Here is an 11508-nt window from a genome sequence, read left to right on the forward strand (position 1 = left end):
CCTTTCTTTCTTATCAGTGAGCTGAAAAGACGAATGAAAGCGGAGAAGAAGGCAGCTGAGAAAGATGCCAAGGTTAAAGAACAGTTGGAGCTAAAGAAGGAATCAAATGACCAGGGAGCACAAAATGCCTTGGACCTAAATGCTTTGGATGAAGAGAAACTTGATCCAAATGTGAGATTTTTTTTATGGTCATCATATCTTAGTCTTTACTTATCATACCCAAATTACAGATTGTGCCTCCCATGTATTACTAAATTCAAGTTACAATAACTCAGAAAACCACTTAAGAATTTTAATTAGTGTTGAATAAATGTCCAATTGTGTAAATGTGTAAAGCTGACAACTTGCATCGCTGCAATTTAGTCCTGGGTGTGTCATTTTTTTGACTATGTGGAGATAAATTTGTCTTACCTGAGAAACTACTTAAAAATTATATTTTTCCTTGGCCTCATTACTTATGGATCCATACTATAAGGTTTCGGGAAGTAGCTTCTGAAGTTGGTTGCTGTACTGATTTTTGGGCTATGAAAAGAGTTGTCAATGCGACTTGAATGTAGGTTATACATAAGAGGCACAACCTGGAGCTAATTATTAGCTTACGTGGCATGGTCTTTTGTGTAAATATAGTCATTTATTTCTCCCATATCATAGCAATACTTCAAGATCCGCTCCCAGGCCATCCAGGAGCTCAAGGGCACAGCTGAGGATCCGTACCCACACAAGTATCATGTAGACTTGTCACTAACAGAGTTTATTGAGAAGTACAGTCATTTACAGCCTGGAGATCATCTGACTGATGTGGTTCTCAATGTGTCAGGTATCAGGAATGTTTTATCACCTTAAACAATATTTATGTGTGTGTACAGTGTGATCGAGCAGTAGATCTCTTTTTAAATCTCATATGTTTGGCAGGCCGTGTCCATGCCAAGAGGGCTTCTGGTGCCAAACTCCTTTTCTATGACTTGCGAGGTGAAGGTGTCAAGTTGCAGGTTATGGCCAACTCAAAGTAGGTGTATGATAACTATGATCAAAAAACACAATTTTTTGTTTGCTCCACTTTATACTTTTTTTAATGTATTGATAGTTTATGGCTCAGTCCGCTCACTATATTTTTAGGAATTTTGACTAATAACAGTCTGTGACTGTAATGACACTTTAGGTCTCTATGTGGAGACTTGAGGTCTTTTTCATTTGTGTATAACTTCCATTAATCAGGAACTACAAATCTGAGGAAGCTTTTGTGGCCATTAATAACAAACTGCGCCGTGGTGACATCATTGGTGTCTGCGGTAACCCAGGGAAGACAAAAAAGGGGGAGTTGAGCATCATTCCCATTGAGATGACCCTACTGTCACCATGCTTGCACATGCTCCCCCACCTGCACTTTGGCCTTAAAGACAAGGTAAGGGCTGCCATGATAAAACACACTTTATTGAGGCATTGATAAGCCCTGCCCTTTTGTCCTCTCTTACTAAATGACACAAATTGACACATTTTGTAACAATATTTTCAAAGTACATTGTCAGTGTTCTAAAACATTGATAACGGACACCAAAAGAATTATGTATCACTATTTGCTATGCAGTGAGGGTAGTGATAAATAATTTTATAAGCATTTGCCATTTGAAATGCCTCTATAGGAAATTGAATTCTTATAATAGGATTCACTGTGTGATAATAACAATTACTGTGGTACTGTGACTTCCTTCAACAAGAAAGCATGACCTGTCTATACAGGTATAGTAATATTATTAGTATTATTATTATATATTAATAGTGAGGGCTGCAAAGGGTAGAACTCTCTCTAAACACATAATAATGATGGCTGTTAATGGTAATTATAAAGGTTTCCACATATGTAGACATTTCACACACTGCCTCATATACATGGCTCACTGGCACACATAATTGTAATACAGCTATAGTTAATGTATTCAGTTTACAGCCCAAAAGTACACTGATAGAAAGTCTGAACTCTTAACACAGCATTGGCCTAAGGGAATGATTCTAGTTAATCTGGTTAAGTGTCACATGAAATGTTTGTGGTCTGTTTAGAAAATGAACTCTACTCTTTCTTCTCTTCTTACCATAAATAAATATATATTTTTATTTGTGCATCAATGTTTTGTTTTGTTTTTTGTTTTTTCAGTCTTGCTTGTAATGTCACAAAAGTAGACAAAATCATAAAGCTTTTTTGTATTTAAGTTTTTTTATTATTATCTTAGAGTGGCCTCTTTTAACAGCAGCTAGAACCAAAATGTTTTATTTAATTTTATTTTTTTACACCAATCTTTCTCTGATAGGAAACACGATTCCGCCAGCGCTATTTGGATCTGATTCTCAATGACTATGTGAGACAGAAGTTTATAACTCGCTCCAAAATTATCACATACCTGCGTGGCTTCCTGGACCAACTGGGATTTTTGGAGGTAAGATTTGGTGTCTACACTGTATTGAAAATTTCACTTTGGCCATCTCACATAGTTGATCAGTTGCAGGTTGTGTGTAGTTTGCCTTCAGCTTGAAAAGTTGAAAAACAGTTATTCACAGATTTATTTATTTTTTTATTTGGACAAAGCTAGTTTATAACAAAAATGCACTCTCTAATGATTTTTACATGTCTTAGATGTGAGGCAAATAAAATTAGTCAGTGTAATCTAGCTTTTCTGAATTGTTTGTTGTCACTCTAGATTGAGACACCAATGATGAACATTATTCCTGGGGGAGCAGTTGCCCGCCCATTTGTCACTTACCACAATGAGCTGGATATGAACTTGTACATGAGAATTGCTCCTGAGCTATACCACAAGGTAATATGCTTCTCAATCATCAGTCACTTTCAGGCACAATAAATAGTAAATTATTGTGTCATTTTGTTGTTAGGCCTGTGAATATGTTGTACATAGAGTCACTGATGATTTAATACTCAGCTGCAATGGAAGAATCAACTGAATGAATTTGTTGCATTTCTAAAATATTTACATTGTACATCATATCTCTTCCATAGATGCTTGTGGTTGGTGGAATAGACAGAGTGTATGAGATTGGTCGTCAGTTTAGGAATGAAGGCATTGATCTTACTCATAATCCAGAGTTCACAACATGTGAATTCTACATGGCATATGCCGATTACAATGACTTGATGGAAATCACAGAGAAACTACTCTCAGGCAAGTGAAAACACACATTTGGTAACAGATGTGTCACTGGTTTAGTAACATCATGGCTGACTGAGATTTAGTCATTTGAAGAAAGTATCAATAGAACACAAAGTAGACTTTAGGTTTCACATTTGTTTTCACAGCATGAACTATTCACATCGGATGAAATGCAGCCAAAGTTTTGAAATACTGGGCTGAAAAGGTGTCAGTAATGAGCTAGTTGGCTGGTGATTTTTGTGTATTGACACTGATGATATGCAATGTACAGTATGATTTATATTTGCATCGTTGAGAAATGAAATATTACCAGATATTGTAAATCTGAAAATATAATAATCCAGAGCTCTCCATAACTGCTCTTTTCAACTCCTCTTGGTTTCCTCTTTGCTTCAGGTATGGTGAAACACATCACTGGTGGGTACAAGGTGACTTATCACCCTGATGGTCCAGAGGGACAGGCCTATGAGATTGACTTCACTCCACCATTCAGAAGAGTAAGCATGGTACATGACCTGGAGAAGGCGATGGGTGTCAAGTTCCCTCCTGCTAGCAGCTACAACAGTGATGGTTAGCATCTGCAGAGACTGTGTTTTCTGTGGTTTCTTTTTTGTGTTTGACTAACAGCGCAGTAATATTTGTGCATTTATAATTTCTCGCACTTCTGTCCTCAGAGACCCGTAAATTCTTTGACGACCTGTGCACACAGAAAGGAGTTGAATGTCCTCCACCCAGAACCACAGCCCGTCTTCTTGACAAGGTGCTTTGTTAATGAAATCCACAACCTTTTTCTTGGATAATGCTCTTCATCCACTTTTGTATTTTGAGGTACTCATTCATAACTTTTTTTAACCACAGTTGGTTGGAGATTTCCTTGAGGTGACCTGTATCAACCCTACATTTATCTGTGATCACCCACAGATCATGAGCCCCTTAGCAAAATGGTGAGAGAGGCCTTTATCCTTCATATTTCTAATTTAAAAATTTGTTGTCTAGCATACTGACAGCACCCTTTTTGTTACAGGCACAGATCACAAAAAGGCCTGACTGAGCGCTTTGAGCTCTTTGTAATGAAGAAGGAAATCTGCAATGCTTACACTGAGTTGAATGATCCAATTAAACAGAGAGAGCTTTTTGAGCAGCAGGCCAAGGTGGGTATAAAACCTAAAGAATGTGGGGGTTTTGTGTTACATTGACCCATTATCTGTAGGTTCAGGCTTTTTAATGTTGCAGTGTGACTGTGTAATATGAATATTTTCTGGATCTTTTCAGGCCAAAGCTGAAGGTGATGATGAAGCAATGTTTATTGATGAGACCTTCTGCACCGCACTGGAATATGGTCTGCCACCAACTGCAGGCTGGGGAATGGGTATTGATCGTGTCACAATGTTCTTGACCGACTCCAACAACATCAAGGTAACTTAATTAAAAGTATTGAACTGAACATGTACTCAAAATGTATGACTGGTGGTACAGTATCTAGTAGTGATGCAAAAAGAACCACGTTTGAGAATCACTACAAGAATTAACAGCAATGCCGTTGTTGCCATTTTAGTTGCTTTGATCTCATAATCAGGAGAACTGTAACATGTCCTCTGCTTTATGCAAAAAGAGACATTTACAAAGAACAGATTCTATTTTCAACCAGCAATGATTGGTCAGGTGTCTCCCACCTATTGGACAACTTTAATACATTGGGACGTACACAATGCACACAAGCACGCATGTGAACAATGACGTTATCTGTGTGTAAACACTACTACAATAACATCAAGAGTTATTGGCACTGTATTCACTCAATATGTTAGCTACTATGATCTACCAGGCAGATTAAACTATTATGTTCATACTGTAGAAGAACAAGTCCTCGTCTTACAGTTTTGTACTTTTACAGGAGGTGTTGCTTTTCCCAGCAATGAAGCCTGAAGAAAATAAGCCAGCAGCCCCTGCAGAGGGTACCTCCGTCTAATGACACAGTCTCTGAGCCGTCCTGCTATCAGATCTGTGCAGGAGGAAATATGAAAGAGGATCCTTTACCTTACTGGGGTTCATCTGTGGAGGCACAGGCTTTGTGTTTTATCAATGTTAGTCTGACAAGTTATTATTATTATTATTATTTGTTTATTAAGGGAAATCATCGTGTCCTATTCACAGTTGGGTGGTAAACAATGTCAAATCTTTTTGCTACTTCCTTCTGTAGGGAAACATTTTAATGCCCGTTGTCATACAGACAGTAAATGGATGGTTTTTGATCAGGTTAAGTCATCTGTGATCTGCTGTTTTATGGAGACTTGGATAAAATATTTCTGAATATACTTTGCAATTCATCAAGGGGTGCTTTATTCTGGTTACCAAATGCAGAGTAAATAATCTGTAAACCACACAGTAACAAATCTCAAGGACCTTGAATATGTTAGGTATTCTCAGTATATTCACCTGTTTTTACCAAGTTTGCTGATGTAACTTGTCTAAGATTTTTCACTTCACAAATTCAATATTTCTCTGCCAAGAAGTTTAAATTGAGAATAAAGTGCATATGAATCTACATTCTTTATCCTTGTTTGATCTTTGTGGTGCTGCCCATTACCTTTTGCCTTTACCATAATTTTCCATATCATAATTATATTCTGTCTTGAGGTATGTCCTGTCATTTCCTGCTGTGACGCTCTCAGTGCCTCTCTCGAGGTAAATAGCTAAGAGGCTGCCAGCCACTAAGGTCATCTTCACATCCTCCATCAGTCCTTCTAAACATTCAGGCATTAGACAGAGTCCTTTCTTTTAGGACTGAAAGTCTGGCACAATTGCTGACTCAAGCAGATTTTTTGCTTTAGCCCCTTGAAAAGTCCTTTGCCTCCTTCTGCAGCAACAAGTGGCTAGGCTCAATCAATTTGTTTGGAAAAGACCTCATATCTTCTGTTGGGATAGTTCTGATGATCAGATTTATTTCTGCACAGTCCAGCTACTTAAACATTTAGTCACCAATTTGATACCCTTGGCAGACATTTATTTGTTTATAAATGCAGGAAAGTAATTTCATTTACTCAAATATTATATATAGTATAGCATATTTCTTTTTTTCTACCTCATTACTAACCATTTGTTTTCAAATGCATTTTTAGTGCGAGAAAAATATAGTTTTTATTACCACACTACTTTTATATTTGACAACTACAACACATTGTTACAGATTTTACTGCACAGCAAATGTATGTTGTGTTATGTAGGGTTTTTTTTTGTCTTTAACATTGTGTGTGTGTTAATAGGGATATTTGTGCAACGAGAACTTTCATTTTATAAACGTTTACAAATGGTTTTGATTTTATTTTTGATTTACTGCTATACTAAATTTTGACTGTAAGATTACACAAATGTGCAAGGGGAATCTCAATACTTTGACCACCACTAGGAACTGTATCCACCTGGAAATTCTGTAATTACTCCAGTATTAAGTTTTAGAATCTGTCACACTTTGAACCCGACCTGAACTTCCCACCTCCTCCTCCTCCTCCCACCAGCTCTCCTTTGCCCGTTGGGAGCGCGCAAACAGTGGGATGTTGCGCGCTCCCGCTGTCCAGTGTTTTTGCACCGGATTAAAAAGTCGCCACGCAGTGAGTGAAGATGGCGATGCGAGCAACGCTGCGGTGCCTCTCTGCAAACTTTTCGCCCAGGCTGCCTCAGCTCTCACCAGCGGCGCAGGTGGCAGCGACTCGGCTGCTGTGGAGGAGCGACGCTCCGCGGACACTGAGCACAACCTCGATCCTGTCCACAGGTAAAAGGAATTTTTGAAAATAGGAAATCTTGTTCCGCACAAACGAGTTGTGCAGTTACCACAGAACATGCGGGCTGGTCATACATTCCTGTGTCTGCAATGGACACTTTGTCACTTTCCCAGAACAGAGGAACGCAACAGGGAGGGGGTTTCTGGAAGTTAGTGTGGTTGAACTTGGCCGTCAGCAGTGTTCAAACGCGTTAGTGCAGAAAACTGGCTGCTACATGTTAGGCAGGCTCTACCTTAATGCTTTGTTTCTATTACAAGTCAAGCAATGGATCTCCACATTAGGATGTCTATCAATGATAGTAAAAAACACATTACCTGTGTCTTCCGTACTAAGTAGGAGCCTATTAAACAAACTCGATTATGGTCATGTTCTATGAATAGCTCTGTGAGTGAGATATTTAATTTGTTCCCCTGATGATTCTTAATTATGGAAGACTTCACCCTGTATGAGCTAAATAAACGGGAGAAAAACTGTTTCAGCCCTTTACAGTAGGAATATTCAGCTCTGTGGGCTGATTCTGCTCTACTCGGCCATGCATCAGCGTTTTGCACATTTCACAATCTGGTTCAAACCTGTACTCTTCTGCATGGTCTGGTGCCAACACAAATTGTTGAGGCATTACTGTTGTCCCCTTGGGGGATTGTAAAAATGACAGCATGAGGTTTGAAGCAAAAAGCTACAGTGGGTGGAGAGCTGTCTCAAACAAAATTATAACTTGTTTTACACTTTTTATCTATTTTATGTTGTTGTTTGGAAACACATTGGAAACACATTATGACCTTTGAGATTAGGGGACTTTATTCCACAAGCACCACGGTTTCATATTATTCCAATTTTTTGTACTAATTCAGTAGTTTTAATTAATGTCGTTAACAAAGTCATATGTTCAGAGCTTAACTTTTTCTCTTGTTCTCCCTGCAGCCCTCAGGTTCACCAATAAGCACGAGTGGGTGCGAGTAGAAGGTGGAATTGGCACAGTGGGCATCAGCAATTATGCTCAGGTATGTTGTGGAGTCTATGCATCTGCTGCTCACTTCAAAATCTAAAAATAGCAATCAGTTAATATCTGGAGCGTTCAGTTCAGCACTGCACTTTGTCCTCACATGCAGAAACCGTGCCTCATCAATCTAATTTATTGTTTTATGACTATTGTGTGAGACAATTAATTCCTTTCAGACTACAGAGGTCTACAGGAAATCTCAATAGCAGGTATTATCAACAGCATATATGTTCAAAGTTATGTATGAAGTCAGGCTTCGTATATTTAACATAAATGCAGCTTTTAGAAAAACAATTACTATTTCTACTACTGCTGCTGTGTCTACAAGTTAAACCTCGGCAGCTACTCCTACAGTGGGCACCGTTCAGTTTATCCCCACAGACACAGGTCAAAAGGTCAGTAGGATTTTATTTAATGTGACGTAACAGTGATGTCAACCTGTGCAGGGAAAACTGCAGTTAATGTAGCTTGTTACTAAAATCTAATATCTGTGGTGAAAACAGTTTTCAGCAATTTCTTGGCAATTCATGTTAAATGTTCAAATAATGCCCCTTTTAGCAGCTGCGTTTTTCATGCATCTGTTTATTAACTGTGTGTTTCCATGTGAGCAAAAAGTGGACTTTATCACTAGTATTTTGCACATGTTGCATTTATGCAGTGAACATTTTCACTAATCTTGCTGTCAGTGTGCTGGTCCATGGTTACATTTTTAAATTTACATTTTCTATGCTATTTCAATTTATTTGGACACATACTGTTGATTCTGATATAACAGCGATGCGCGAGTCTCACTCCAATTCACGAGTCGATACCACTGTCCACCGACATTCATGTGGTGTGTCATCTATATTTTAGTGTCATATATTCATTCTTAATGGTGCACACTTCCCAGTGGTATGTCAGTCCTCTAACACTGCCATACATATTTTACATACACTTGAAATGAACCTGAAATGAACTTGAAATGAACCCTTAACCCCAAGAATTTAGTGCACAGGGTTTAATTTTTTTGTTGTTTTCTGACATCACTACAGCCTCAAAAGGATACATGGAGTACATGTATGAATGCTACACAGACTGGGTTAAACATCCCTGAGCAACTTCACCTCTAGCTGACTCTTTTGATTGTAATCAGCAGCCTCGGACAGAACTCTGGTTGCATACTTGGCCACTCTTCTTGGCAGATTGGTGAAGTTAATTTGAATTTACTGATTTTTGTGACCTGACTTTTAAGCATTATTCACATATTTCTGACAGGGTTGAGGTAAGGGCTATGGGAAGGTCATTCCAAAATCTTGATTTATCTATTCCACAACCAGCTTTGATATGTGTGTGGGGTCCCTGCCCTGTTGGAACACCCAAGTATGTTCAATCTCAACCATAAGCAGACCATTAAACCATCTGGCTGATAGCTTGAGGTTATGCTGAAGAATACGGCAGGTCCACTGGCAACAAAAGAACCTCAGAACATGATGCACTACGCGTTCTTGGGTTGAAAAATATAAATATATATGGGGTCTGGGGGGGCTTCTTAGTGGAAAGGACAGGGACACTATCGAGAATTGAGGGAAAGATGAATGCAACCAAATACAGCTCCACGGTGCAGACCTGAGACTGGGATGAGCATGACCGTGACACACAGCATAGAGCCAAAGCCCAGACTTAAACCCAATAGAGCGTCTGTGACAGACCTGAAGACTTTGTACACAGATCCAGACCTATTCAATCTGACAGACCTTGGAAGATCTGCCAGAAAATGCAATCAAAGATCAATAGCTTTCGCCTCGTCCCTTTAGGGGTCGCCACAGTGGCAGGTGTTCCTCACGTTGATTTGACATGAGTTTTTACATCAGATGTCCTGCCTGCTGCAACCCTCCCACTTTATTGGGCACCAGGGTGACCCAATGCTCTACCACTGAGCCACCAGGCCACCGCAAAAATACTCCTTAAATATATTTCCTTGTGTTTTAGCAACCTTTTGTAACAACTGCAGTGTAAACAGAAGTATATAATTTGAATCCAGATTTCAGTAACAGTTCTTTAGCTTGGGTGCCAAAGACAGGTTTGATGAAGTAATACATTTACTTACTTATGTAGATTGTAATTTATACAATTGTATCGTTTTAGGACGCCTTAGGAGATTTGGTATACTGTGGACTTCCTGAAGTTGGCCAAAGACTTGAACAACTGGGTAAGAGGCTGGATTACGATACAAATTTGTATTATTATACAAAAAAAGCATTTTATTGATTTTGTTTGCAGAAGTGAAAAAATGTGTGTGTGTGTGTGTGTGTGTGTGTGTGTGTGTGTGTGTGTGTGTGTGTGTGTGTGTGTGTGTGTGTGTGTGTGTGTGTGTGTGTGTGTATGTTTTAGAGGAGTTTGGTGCTTTGGAAAGTGTGAAGGCTGCCAGTGAGCTATACTCGCCACTGACAGGAGAAGTGACCGAAATCAACACAGAGCTGGCAGAGAATCCTGGACTTGTGAACAAAGCCTGCTATGCAGACGGTAAACATTTCCCAACGGCAGTAGTTATTTTCCAGCAAATTTTTTTTGTCATTTGCATCATAGTTGTCAAACCAGAATGATCAGACAACTTGTTTATCCGAACGTGTGCAGTGTATGGTTTTTAAGATGTGAATTCTTACATTTTTAGGGTGGCTAATCAAGATGACAATTGAAAAGCCTGAAGAACTCGATAGTCTCATGGATCAAGCTGCGTATGATAAATTTATTAAGTCACTTGAAGAATAAACCAGTAAAATGTCTGTGGTGTTTTGTAATGTAATTACAGTCACATTAGTCGGCACGGTTACTAACATCGTGTGCAACACTCTTGTTTGCCTCTGGTATTTATTTTGATAATGGAATTGTGCTATCAAAAGTATTTTTGAATACCCAGTAACAACCTACACTTAGAAGGCTAGTATTTGTTTGTATTTTTCTTTTCTTTTTTGGTTAATTGCTGGCAAACCTAAAGGGCTCTTAAACTTAAAATTTGTATGTATCATTGAGTCTTGTTCCTGGTGCTTTGCTCCATCTTTAAATGTGCACAGAATTGGTAAATGACTAGAAGTGATTGTAAGGGCTGTGTCACATTTATTCAATAAAATGTGGTTGAAATATTTGAATTGACTCCTCTATGATTCTTTTTTTTTTTTTTTTTTTGTCAATCTAAAAAATATCTCTTATGTCATTAATAGTTTTTAATGTAGTAAAAGAAACATTTAGGCATTCTACTTTATTAAACAGACAAGAATATATTGATTGTGTTAAGGTGGCACTGTTTTTCACACACTAAAAGATAATAAAACTCCATATCTATAGTAAAAAGGGGCTCCTGTATATTTTATGATTTTCTGTAGAAAGTGATTAATATTATGTTACTGTTCATGTGCTGACAGGGCAACCTGCACTTGCTTCTCTTCACCTTTGCCCTCAGATGAAGATAGACAGAGATTGCAGAAGCTAGTAGATCAATGATTAATGAAGCAGTGGTTTGGAAATCGGTCACTATACATAAACTGCACTCTCAGGCTGGCGATAAGTAAATTTGAGCTGTAATTAATATTAC

At 38.5% G+C, this 11508-nt stretch overlaps 2 protein-coding genes across 3 annotated transcripts in view; both read left to right on the forward strand.

Moving 5' to 3' along the window:
• Nucleotides 1-5705, forward strand: part of kars1 (lysyl-tRNA synthetase 1) — a 6895-nt gene extending 1190 nt beyond the window's left edge. For both annotated transcript variants that reach the window (XM_067496525.1, XM_067496524.1), the window contains 13 exons: nt 18-171; nt 652-817; nt 913-1006; nt 1216-1402; nt 2304-2429; nt 2691-2810; nt 3008-3170; nt 3555-3728; nt 3833-3918; nt 4017-4102; nt 4183-4309; nt 4431-4574; nt 5053-5705. In XM_067496525.1, the coding sequence (XP_067352626.1) occupies nt 18-171; nt 652-817; nt 913-1006; nt 1216-1402; nt 2304-2429; nt 2691-2810; nt 3008-3170; nt 3555-3728; nt 3833-3918; nt 4017-4102; nt 4183-4309; nt 4431-4574; nt 5053-5127 (1702 nt within the window). In that variant the 3' untranslated portion in view covers nt 5128-5705. The remainder of the gene's footprint in view (nt 1-17; nt 172-651; nt 818-912; nt 1007-1215; nt 1403-2303; nt 2430-2690; nt 2811-3007; nt 3171-3554; nt 3729-3832; nt 3919-4016; nt 4103-4182; nt 4310-4430; nt 4575-5052) is intronic.
• Nucleotides 5706-6679: 974 nt separating this feature from the next.
• On the forward strand, nt 6680-11065 carry gcshb (glycine cleavage system protein H (aminomethyl carrier), b). The gene is made up of 5 exons (XM_067496527.1): nt 6680-6927; nt 7859-7938; nt 10065-10128; nt 10311-10442; nt 10591-11065. Exons 1-5 carry the CDS (start codon nt 6777-6779, stop codon nt 10686-10688), a joined length of 525 nt encoding a protein of 174 aa, XP_067352628.1. The 5' UTR covers nt 6680-6776; the 3' UTR covers nt 10689-11065.
• Nucleotides 11066-11508: the final 443 nt, after the last annotated feature.

The sequence above is a fragment of the Channa argus genome, chromosome 2 (genome assembly GCF_033026475.1).
Source record: "Channa argus isolate prfri chromosome 2, Channa argus male v1.0, whole genome shotgun sequence".
Taxonomy (NCBI): Eukaryota; Metazoa; Chordata; class Actinopteri; order Anabantiformes; family Channidae; genus Channa; species Channa argus.

Coding starts and splice junctions, on each gene's coding strand:
- gcshb (XM_067496527.1), top strand. CDS start 6,777: ATGGCGATGCGAGCAACGCTGCGGTGCCTCTCTGCAAACTTTTCGCCC. Junction 6,928..7,858: donor AACCTCGATCCTGTCCACAG/GTAAAAGGAATT, acceptor TTCTCCCTGCAG/CCCTCAGGTTCACCAATAAG. Junction 7,939..10,064: donor GCATCAGCAATTATGCTCAG/GTATGTTGTGGA, acceptor GTATCGTTTTAG/GACGCCTTAGGAGATTTGGT.